The sequence below is a fragment of the Microtus oregoni genome, unplaced genomic scaffold (assembly GCF_018167655.1).
Source record: "Microtus oregoni isolate MIOR12 unplaced genomic scaffold, Mior012 000019F_ref0000042, whole genome shotgun sequence".
In the NCBI taxonomy this organism is placed as follows: Eukaryota; Metazoa; Chordata; class Mammalia; order Rodentia; family Cricetidae; genus Microtus; species Microtus oregoni.
In genome coordinates, this window is record NW_024543078.1 from 2,998,832 (window position 1) to 3,010,010 (window position 11,179).

The 11,179-nt window shown below is 59.1% G+C and overlaps 2 protein-coding genes across 4 annotated transcripts; one reads left to right on the forward strand and one right to left on the reverse strand.

Annotated features, from left to right (window-relative positions):
• Positions 1–287: 287 nt before the first annotated feature.
• On the forward strand, positions 288–3,597 carry Fgf22 (fibroblast growth factor 22). Of its 3 annotated transcripts, none has more exons than XM_041669920.1 (3): positions 288–501; positions 1,703–1,806; positions 1,883–3,597. In XM_041669920.1, exons 1-3 carry the CDS (start codon positions 315–317, stop codon positions 2,078–2,080), a joined length of 489 nt encoding a protein of 162 aa, XP_041525854.1. In that variant the 5' UTR covers positions 288–314; the 3' UTR covers positions 2,081–3,597. The 3 variants fall into 3 exon arrangements, with proteins under 3 accessions (XP_041525854.1, XP_041525853.1, XP_041525856.1); XM_041669919.1 differs by having other exon boundaries at positions 3,061–3,597; XM_041669922.1 differs by having other exon boundaries at positions 1,906–2,064.
• Positions 3,598–3,816: 219 nt separating this feature from the next.
• Rnf126 (ring finger protein 126) lies at positions 3,817–10,247 on the reverse strand. Its single transcript, XM_041669918.1, has 9 exons — positions 10,062–10,247; positions 6,558–6,616; positions 6,394–6,457; positions 6,011–6,255; positions 5,505–5,573; positions 5,369–5,438; positions 4,919–5,012; positions 4,721–4,836; positions 3,817–4,273 (listed from the first exon to the last, which is right to left on the reverse strand). Exons 1-9 carry the CDS (start codon positions 10,134–10,136, stop codon positions 4,124–4,126), a joined length of 942 nt encoding a protein of 313 aa, XP_041525852.1. The 5' UTR covers positions 10,137–10,247; the 3' UTR covers positions 3,817–4,123.
• Positions 10,248–11,179: the final 932 nt, after the last annotated feature.

Genomic DNA, 11,179 nt, shown 5'->3' on the forward strand with positions numbered 1-11,179 from the left:
TTTGTCTCCTAGCACTGTCTTTTGTCCGTTTCTTTGTGATTCCTTTCTCCTGTCTCTGGTTTGTTTCTCTCCATAACCAGTCCCTCTGTCTTCAATTTCTGTTCCTCTGCGAGCTTGTTCTTGTGTCTCCCTCTCCACTCCCGCATCTGCATCCCGGAGTGACAGCGACCGGCCTGCAGGACACACTCCAGTGAGTTTGTGTGTTGCCTAGGTCGGTGTCCCCGCCCCCTCCCGCGCCCATTGGACAACCGCGAACCTAGCCCCGCCCCTGACCGTGCAGCTGGGCCACCGCGCGCGGGCGGGCACAGGTCGGGATGCGCCGCCGCCTCTGGCTGGGCCTGGCCTGGCTGCTGCTGGCTCGGGCACCGGGTGCCCCGGGCGGGTACCCGCATCTGGAGGGCGACGTGCGCTGGCGACGCCTCTTCTCCTCCACCCACTTCTTCCTGCGAGTGGACCCCGGTGGCCGGGTGGAGGGGACGCGCTGGCGGCATGGCCAGGACAGTGAGTGATGGGGAGGCAGGGTGAGATGGGCACACCTCCTGTGGGCTCCCGGGCGAGGCAAAGGCCAGCGCCTGGGCTATGTACAGGGCCAAACTGAGACTGCCCATAGGAACTGTGCATGCCCAGTGGGATCATAAGACAGGAATCCCGCTCCTGGAATTGAGACCTGCCTGAATTGGGGCTCGCTCTGTTCCCAGACACCCCTCTTTGGCAAATGAGGTAAGATGGATGCCCTGATCTCAAGGTCCTGCACAAGAAATGGAGCTGGGTCCGCAGGGAACCCTGCCTTGCATACGAAAGGCCTTCGATAAGTGTTTGTGGCATCTATGTAGGAAGAGGAAAGGCCACGGTTGAGGAGGAAGCTGGCGGTGATGGGGAGGCCATAGCTAGCTCCCCTGGTGCTAAAGTCTGGTAGGAGTTCCTGGGAGGGTTTGAGCTCAGCCCTGGGCAGGTGACACAGCACTGCCCATCCCAGTGGCTTTCATCTGGGTTCCAAGGCCCTCATTAGGCCACACAGGACGAGGGCTATGACAGGGGACTGGCTGGGCAGGTCCATCCGTGGCAGCACAGTCAGGTGGGGTGGCCCCAGGCTGGGGAAGAGGCCCAGCTGAGTGACCTGGGCCTTTTAGTTCTTCTGAGATTTAGATCCTGTCTATAGGGGTGGTAGGTGATGAATTGTGAGTTACTATGTGGTGCTGGCCAAGAGGATACAATGTTAACCAAGACGGCCCATTGTTTTCCCTGGGGTGGAGCAAGTACACTCATTCCCTAAGGGACAGGAACAGAGTGATGTGGCTGATGTCCTTAGCATGGGCCCTCAAGCTTCTAGAGGCCTGTGGTGGGCTCATCTCCCTGAATGGGTTCCTGGAGGAAGCTGCAGATCAGACTGGTAGGGCTTGCCAGGGCCATTCACAGGACTGAACAGACAGAGAGGTCCAAGGCTAGTTCTTTCAAGCCTGGCCCTCAGTTTCTGTTCTGGAAATGGGTACAGTTGGCACCTGACCCAGGGTTGTGTAGGCAGCTGGTGTCCAAGGCTCCCGAAGTCTCTTCTGGTTAGCTCCTGGTGGCTGTGGACAGACTCCTTCATCCAGGGTGGAGTCCTGGCCTTTAGGGTCCACGCGAGCTGGGGTTGGAGACAGTGGTGATGGGACTTGGGAAGCCTAGTGTAGCTACTGCTTCACTGTTCTACCCAATCTCCTAGGTATTGTTGAGATCCGCTCTGTCCATGTGGGCACCGTGGTGATCAAGGCTGTGTACTCAGGCTTCTACGTGGCCATGAATCGCAGAGGCCGCCTCTACGGGTCGGTGAGTGATGGGCAGTACCCAGCGGGTGGTGATGGTTGGTGGGGCAGCCAGCCAGCCTCACATGCCCGCACTGCAGCGGGTCTACTCTGTGGACTGTAGGTTCCGAGAACGCATTGAGGAGAACGGCTACAACACATACGCCTCACGACGCTGGCGGCACCACGGCCGCCCTATGTTCCTGGCACTAGACAGCCAGGGCATTCCCCGGCAAGGTGGACAGACACGGCGGCACCAACTGTCCACACACTTCCTGCCAGTGCTGGTCTCATCTTGAAGGGCTTGCTGGTTAAGGAAGCATGCATAGCAGAGGAGGCTGGAAGATCTGAAGTTGGGCAGGAAGGGCCCAGGCCAGAGATCCTGGACCTACACGGGTGTCTGCTGGCTGCCAGGCATGGAGATATGGCAGGGTCCCTATAGGGCAGGCCAACTCTCAGTGGATACACAAAACTGGCAGTTTCCACATATCTAGTTTGGAGGTGGGGACACACCAGGTGGACAGGCTGTAGAGGGAATGGCCCAGGTTGGTGGTAACAGCAAGGCACACCTATCGTCCCATGTGGTCAGAGTAGGGGCCAGATGCTAAGAGCATTTTCTTGCTCTTCCAGGGGGACTAAGCTTAGTTCTCCCAGACAAGGTCGCTCACAATCACCTGTATGCCCCACTCCAGAGGACCCGACTCTTTTCTGACCTCTGCAGGTACCTGCACTCATGTGCATGTACCCTGCTTCCACATGCCTAAGATCACACACTCAACACACACACACTTTTTTTTTTTTTTGAGACAGAGTCTCTACATATCCCTGGCTGTCCTGGAACTTGCTCTGTAGACCAGGCTGGCCTCAAACTCACAGAGATCTGCCTGCCTCTGGCTAGTGTCACTGGCCTGCAGACTGCTCTTCAGAACTGACAGGGCGTGAGGCATGGAGCCACAGGCCCAGTTCCCTGCCCATGGCTCCGACACCTCTGCAGCAATTAAAGGCATGCGCCACTATGCAGGGCTGACGTGGGGCCTCTGGACACTAGATGGGTTCACTGCCTGTCTTCCCTCAAGTCCCTGGGAGAGACTGAGGACACCAGTGTCAGCTTCTGTCCCAGAACCATCAATAAATGTCTTAAGCCTTAGTGAGCATGTTTGCTCGTCAGAGGTAGGATGCAAGCACCATGCTAACAGGGATGGCCAAGGGTACAGTGCCAGCACCTGCAGGGAATGGCAGTTTGCATGGTACCCATGGCTGGGATCTTTTCTGCTACCAGGCTGCCAGGTGGGATGTGGCTGGCACTTTGTCGTTTAAGCACCAACCTGAGGAAGCCAAGACTTGTGCTCCAGACGGTAGAGTAGAAGGCAACCAAAGAATGGCCAGTCGGCTGACAGCACCGCAGCACCAGGGCTGGAGGACAGGGTGGACAGTTCGTACCAGTGCCGACATCAGCGACTGCTCTGGGCTCTTCACGGAATCTCAGGAGCAGAGCTGGGGGCCTGCTCACCCACAGCAATGCTGGCGTGGCATTAGGTGAGCTTATCGATGCTGCGAGTCCAGGAAAGTGGCGTGTGGACGAGACAGATCCCTGGTCATAGGCCCTACCACGTGGTCACCCACACGCAGGGCTGGCAACAGACGGCTTCCCCTCCAAGCGGCCCTGAAGGCAGGAGTTCAAAATGCCTTCTGCTGAACACTGCCAAAACCTGGGTACCTTCTGGCCTTGGCCAGAAGCACAAACCCACCCTGTGAGCTGCCCCATTGGGCAGTCATGGATACCCTGGCTGAAGGAAGACGCCAAGCCATGGGCTCTGCTTTTTGAGGAGGTGTATTTTAAATAGCTTTCCAGATAACACACATTTCCCTTTAAAAAAAAAAAAAAGTCTGCTGGAGCAGTTTGTTCCTGGGTCTGCTGGTCACCCTTGTGGTCCCGAGGTCGGTGCTGGCCGGTGCTGGGCCCAGCCTCCCAGGGCATGTGGTGGGCTGGGCCTGGCGACAGTCCTGCCGACTCTCCACAGATCATGCATGGCCGCACGTGGCTCAAATGTCCATTTATTTCAAAGCAGTAATAATTTAAAATCATAAAAACCCTTCTGCCGTTGAACATTTGGAGGGTGAGGTTAAAGACGGACTGAAGGCGCCTGCTGGGGACATGGGGCACAGGTGCGTGCCTCCAAACAGGAGCGGCCACAGCCAAGTCCACGCCTGTCGCAGCCTGGGGCCCGCCAGGTGCTGCTGGCCACCACGGGACAGCACCTCTAGTCCATGGTCATGGCGGTGCTAGGGCACCTGGGGCGGGTGGGATGACTGAGCCCCGGGAGTGGGTGGCCAGGTGGGACTCAGGAGTTGCTTGTGGCGTTCTCGTTGCTGGGCGAGCTGGACGAGGATGAGGACGAGGATGACGAGAAGCCCACCCCAGTCAGGCCTGGGGGATTGGTGGCCGTGTTCTGTCCAGTGAGGCTCTTGCGGCAGACTGGGCAGCTGTCATGCTTGAGAGGACAGAGGAGGAAGGAGTTAAGAGGAGGAGGAGCAGGGCCTGGGGTCAGGGCCAAGGTTAACATCAGGTTCATGATCAGTCTGGCTCACAATCAGAGTCTGTATTAGGGACAAAGTCAGGGCCCAGGGAAGGTAGCAGACAGGCACAGCAACAAAGTCAGGGTCAGCACCGAAAGCCAACGCTTACTGCTTGCACATACTCTACCCGGGAACTGTTTCTGGATCTGGGTGGGGCAGAGTAAAGCCAGGGCTAGCCTGAAGTCAGCCTTAGGGTCACAGCGGGAGGCAGGCTCAGAAGGAAGTACAGCGAGAAGGCTATGGCTAGTGTTAGGGCTGCAGTCAGGATGAGCACAGGGTTCTGGTTGGCAGGCAAGCAGACTAGGGTTAAGGTCAGAGCTGTGTCTGGTTTTGTGGGCCGCCTCAGAGTGTAGGGCAGTCACCTGCTCTAGCCAGGGCACAATGCAGCTGTCATGGAACAGGTGGTTGCAGGGCAACTGCCGCACGACCTCGCCCAGTGCGTAGTCGTCTTTGCACACGGGGCACTCCAGCCCTGAGCCTGCAGAGGAAGCAGGTCGGTGAGAGGCATGCTGTGGCAGGGGAGGTACCCAGGGACTCTGGCCACCATCCTGTGAGCATACCCACGTGTTCCTCTGTGACGGGGACTGTGGGGAGGGCCTGAATCTTCTCCTTGTCTGCGGGTGGGGGGCCTGTGTTCTCAAATTGATTGAGGAGCTGAAAGACAAGAAGAAGCAGTGACCTGAGGGGGACAGGGTTCCCAACAGGGCAGTGTGGGGGGGGGAGATCGAGGAGTCTCCACCTGCCCAGATCTGCAAGGCTGCAAACCAGCAGGACACACCAGGCCCTTAAACCTCAGAGTTGTCTGAGGTATACAGACTTAGTACAGGCCACTGTCCTTCCTAGGACAGCAGGCATTCTTCAAGAGAGGGGAGAAAGGGACTGGTCACTGAATTGACACCAGAGGGCGGGATGCAGGGGCCTCTGGTACTACAGAGCCTGCACCCATGTGCCTCACCAGGCTGGCCGGCCGACTTCCTGACCCCCCAGATTCTGAGTGTGGCCGGTTGTACCTGTGTGATGATGGTGTCCAGGCCGTTGGCCCCCCAGGCGTAGTCCATTGGGTTCGAGTGCAGGACGCCCCTGGGGGGGAGAGGCCGGGTCAGGGGGCGCAGGGTGTGAGGGGCCAGGCACCCGTCCCCTACTCACCAGGGACCAAGGCCCAGGCTGGGTACAGCGGCCGGGGAGATGATACCATTCACAAGTTGCTGGATGATCCTGTGGGAGAGATGGTGTCACAGGGGCTCACAACAGTCAGGACCACCACCTCACGAGACAGAGCAGCCAGTCTTGGACTGCATGGTCTTTCTGTCTCCACCACTCAAGTACTGGGATGACAGGTAAGCACCCTCCTACCCAATGGCAGGGAGTCAATGGTGCAAACCGTTTTATAGGCACTCCTGATAGCCAGTAGCCATGGGGCATGGCCCCAAGGACCTGGACCCCAGCCTACTCCTCTTCCACAGGGGATTGGGGATGCACTGCTCAGGTCCTGTGGGTGACCCAGACTCCCTGGGTCCTGTCTAAGGAGAGAGGTGACCAGATGACTTCCTTATAGAAGCCTGGAGACTCAGGTCAGTGGAGTGTGCTTGCCCCCCATGTTTCTAGGCCCCACTGTGGTCATGAGGCCCTCACCAGCTACCCCGTCCACTCACCCTTCCAGCGTGGGGACACCTTCATGCCGGCCAGTGGCCCGCCGGGCAGTAAGGCGAGCCCGGGGCTGCCGGGCTCCGTACCGATGTCGAGACTGGTGCTCTCTCTCCCGTCGGCTCTCGGGGTCCCTGCCATCATCGGCCTGTGCCCCAGGAGGAAACGTGGGAATCTCAAAGCTATCGTCGAAGATGCCGAAAGCAAACTGGCTGTACCCCTGCGGCAGCGTGAACAGGTGCTGGTCCACACTCTGCGGGGAAGATGCAGTGAGGCCGCCATATACCACGACAACGAAGGGGGAAGGAATGGGAGACAACTGTCAGGGCTAGGAAGAGCACCATCAAGTATGGGGTAGGGGAGGACCTGGGGACTAGGGACCCTGACTCACCTCAAATGGCTGCCGGTTCTGGTCGGTGGAGGCTGTGGAGGGGGCAGAGCCATTTTCTGTGTTCCTGGGGAGAGAGAGCCTGTCAACTGCAGCTCAAGTCTCTCCTAGGTCCTCAGGTCAGAGAATGCCAAGGTTACGGTAGCCCCCCCAACCCTAATCACTACCTGGTCTCTTCTGGAAGCTCCTCAATGAAGCCAGACTCGCACCTTGGGCAGATGTAATCCTGCGGGGAAGGCAGGGGTCAGTATGGCTATCCATCCTAAGCCACATACGGCAGCTCTGGCTAGCCCGCGTCAGAGGGGCATAGGCTACAAGGACAGCTGCCCCTCTCACAGCCTTAGCAACTCTAGCACCCTGCCAGGTCTCCCCAAGTCTGGATTCCTCCAGTGACCTCCCAATCCTGGTGAATAGCAGACACAGTGTACATTCCACAAGGACAGGGCAGGGCCTACAGTTCCTTCTTCAGACACACAAGGGTGGACATGGACTCGTATAGGCCCAGCAGGAGGAAAATCTTCCCTGAGACCAACTGCAAGCCGCATTTGTGGTTCTGGTGCCAGAACCCATGGACCCAGAGGCTGAGTCACCTCTGGGGACACCACCACACACGGGAGGTCCCAACAAGTGCGGAGCGTGCTTCCCAAGGCCACGGCTGGCAAGTGCTAAGGTGGTGGTGCAGGCGGGCAGCCAAGACCATGGGCCTTGCATTGACAGAATGGATCCCAGACAAGCACGGCCCCAGGCCTGACCACTGGGCTTCACACAACACATCCCACACTACGTCCTGCCCCAGCCAAAAGCAGCTTGCAAGCTGTCAGACAAGAGTAGCGCGGGCAGGGAGGGTGACACACCTCCACAGATGGACGCACCGCCACGAACATGTGAAGGGGTGACGCCAGCCAGCACGACTCAGCTGACCTGAGACAGTCAGCAGACCCAGGGCAGCCTCATCAGAGCTGGGTGGCCAAAGTCTGACCACCACCACCTCTCCTACACTGGCCTGCAGACTGCTCTTCAGAACTGACAGGGCGTGAGGCATGGAGCCACAGGCCCAGTTCCCTGCCCATGGCTCCTAGTGTAGAAGCATCATCCTTGGGCACATGTGTGTTCCACATCTCCAGAAGATGCAGCCAGCCACTACCTGTCTCACAAGCCCATGCAGCACCTTACCCAGTGCATGGCCATGCTGTCTCCCACCACACCCACCATGCCTGGGGCTCTGTCTGTAGGAGTGGTTCTGCCCAGAACCCAGGCAGGGCTCCACGTCATGCAGCAGGCACTGGTCCCCTCGTCTACTTCCTTTGACCCATGAGGCTGTGAGCAGGTAAAATGAGGAGCCGGGCTGCAGGTGTCTGCACACGGAAAGCCCATGTCTGCACCTGTACGTCACATGGCCTCCACCAACACACCCTGAAGAGGATCAAGTCTGGGCACGCACTGCCCACAGCCCCTGGCTCTAGCCAACTCATCTGCTCCCTACTGATACGTTCCCAACCAAGCAAACTATCCGTCACAGCCCCACAGGCACCGACAGACAAACTGCCCATCAGAGCAGCAGTTCTCACCCTGTGGGTCGGGATAACCCCTGGGAGCTGAGCGGCCCTTTCTCAGGGTACATCAGACACTGAGTGTTAGAGATTTGGATTACAATTCCTAACAATAGCAAACAGTTATGAGGAAGCAATGAAAATAATTTTATGGTTGGGGTTACTACACACGAGGAACTGTAGTAAAGGGTCACAGCGTCAGGAAGGCTGAGGGCCTCTGTATTGGAGACCGGGGTGCTGCTCACTTGTCTGGAGTGGGCAGCACACTGGACAGCTGATGGCACAGGGCAGCCCAGGGTCTGTGAAGGTGCCATCGCTAGAAGTGGGAGTCTACAGCAACCAACTTAGGTGTCTAGAGCAGCAGCTGTCACTACAGCTGTGAACAGGACAGGTCCTCTCCTGGGTGGCCTACCCTGGAACGTAGACCTGCCCCAGCTCCCTTTACCATGCTAGCTGCTCGTATAAAAATCACCCGTGCCACTGTCTAAGCACTTGTCACCCCTGGCTGCCCTCAAACCCTGTAAGAACAAAGACCATGCTAGGTCATTGGGACTTACAGGAGGGCCCTTGCCAGGCACAGTGGCACTAGAGGTCAGGGTCCTCCGTGTCAAAGTCACGGGGCCAGCACCTGGAACTGTGCTGGCCCCAGTAAGAAGAAGCGACGGCAAGGCGTGCACCTGGGCCAGGCCATCTCCTAGCAAAGAGACCCGAGACCCACGCTTCAGTTCCCAGAATTGATGGAACTGCACAGCCCCCAGTCCAGGCTCATCCTTGATACTGAGAACAGGAAAGGTCCAGGCAGAGCTGGGGGGGGGGGGGGCGCAGGGATGAAGCTCAGCAGACAGAGAAGCAGAAATCACAATCAGGGAGACGCCCACTGCAGACACCACTCTCCCTTCAGCCTGCTTTGCTCTGTTGTTGTTTTGCTTTGTTTTCTTTTTTCTAGACAGGGTTTCCTGGTGTCACCCTAGCTGTCCTGGAATCCTTTATGTAGACCAGGCTGGCCTGAACTCCACTTGCCCCTCCTTAGTGCTAGGATTAAAAGCTTGAGCCACGTAGCCTGGTCAAACTGAATTCTGAAGAAAGCCACTGTCACTACCCAGAGGGGCAGTGTGCAGGGAGACTCGAAGAAACTGTACCAACTCTCACTTCACCCGGAATGCCTATGCATGGTCCAGATACCACTCCACCACCTTTGCAATGGCAGTGTGACTTACACCAGACCAGGTGCCCCTTCAAAGGGCCCACCCAAGCTTCCTTTTCTCAAAAAGCAGGAGCTGACTCCATGCCTGGCCTGGGAAGGTGGCGGCAGGCCTCAAGTACTGGGAGATGAACCCTCCAGAGGGCGAGCCTCAAACCTAGGAATAAGACAAGGGATGATGGGGGTAGGGGGTGTTGGGAGGATGCTGCCCTGGGAACCTAAGAGCTATCCATCAGGGTTTGGACAGACAGACCTGGGAAAAGGGGAGACCTGGTTGATACCAGACACAGAACTAGTCAATCACTCTCAACAGGCTTCCAAGAACCCTGGGAGGCACCTGGTCAAAACTACCTGTACTAGATGCAGGAGGCTCCAAGATACCCAAGCAGGGTCCTCGGGGTACACATGCCCAAAGCCACATTGAAGAACCAGGAGGCTTTGGGGATACTCTAGTGGGGTCCTAGGGATACATCTACCCAAAGCCACCAGGTAGCAGCAGGAGGCTTGGGGACACCCGGGTGGGGCCCTGGGGGTGCAGCTGGCCAAAGCCACATTGAAGCAGTAGCACAAAGCCTGTAACAACCAGGTAGGGTGTCGGTGCGACCAGCCCAGACCCCCCAGACTGCGGCGTCGGATTTGTAGCTCCTCTGGGCGCAGTTGCGAGGCCCGGGGTAGCGCTCGAGGCCGCGCTGCGCGTCCCCGCGTCCTGGCCACGCGCTCGGCGACCGTCCCCGGCGCGGAGCTCAACTTCCCGATCCCCGCCGAGTCCGACCAACGCCACACGTCCCCCCGAGGGACCCCCGCCGCAGCCCTGGGTCCTCGGCCCTGCCCGCCACGCTGCTCGCACACCGCCGGGTCTCGGCTTCCCCTCTAGCCCGCCTCGCGCGCACAGCCCCGCCGCCCTCCCGTCCGGACCTCACCGGCAGGCGAGGCACGATCTCCACCGAACAGCAGTGGCAGAAGTACCGTCCGGGCTGCGGCGATGCCTCGGCCATGGCCACCGCCGCCTCCGCGTCGCCCGCCCCCCGCGCGGCGCCCGCCGCCGGCCGTTTGCTGCTCCCTCGCCGGCCGACGCGCCCGCGCACGCTCACGCATAGCACGCACGGCACGCACGTTCAGGCGTGGGGCTCGTGGAGGGACGCGAGCGACGCGCTGTAGAGGGGGGTGGTGGCAGACTCGTGGAGGACGGTGGCCGCACTAGAACAAACTAGCTACGTCCGGAAGTCGGGGACCCGAGACGAGCGAGAGGGGCGGAGCCTCCCGACCAGGCGGCCGAGCCTAGTCTCCTTGGCAACCGGGGCGGAGTTGGGCAGTAACGGGACTGCAGAGCATCTTGGGGGCGGGGCCTATCCGGAGTGGGCGGAGCCGAGAGGCCTCGGCAACGGGAGTAGGGGCGGAGTCATGCTTGGAGAGCTCGGAAATTACGGAACGGCGCGAAGGCGGGTCTTTTTGACAACGACTTTCGTAGGTGAAGCGAGGCTTTGGATGCAGGGAGAAGTCAGGGATGGGGGACAAGCGAGCGGAGGAGTTACTTGGGGAGGAGACGCTTCTTGGTAACCTGGGTGGGGCGGGGCCTCGTGGAAGCCGCCGAGAGCAAGGGGCTGCCCGCTGTCTCCTTGGCAACGTGGGGTACGGTTGTAACCTGTAAGCAACTGGACTGAGCCTGTGCAGGGCGGGGCCAGGGTTCCCTGGTAAGGAGGATCGGAGACCGGACCAATCGTGGAAACAGCCTAGGAGCTTGGAGTGGAGCCAAAGCTTCAAGCTTCCGGAATCAACTCCTTGGGTACTCGGCTAGCAAACTGGGCCGGTTGGAGGCGGGCTTAGGTGCTCGGGGCGTGGTCGGCGTCGGTCAGGGCCGTCTCCTTGGCAACCGGGCTGGGAGGTTGAGGCGGAGCCTGAAAGCGGGTGACTAGCTCGGGAGAGGGGCTGTAGTCAACAGGGTTGAGTTTCTGTGGCAACCAGGATTGGATGGAGAGCCCTCGGAAAGCCAGGTACAGCCGCGAGAAGCCTAGTCGCTTGAGGGGCGGGGCTTAGTCGC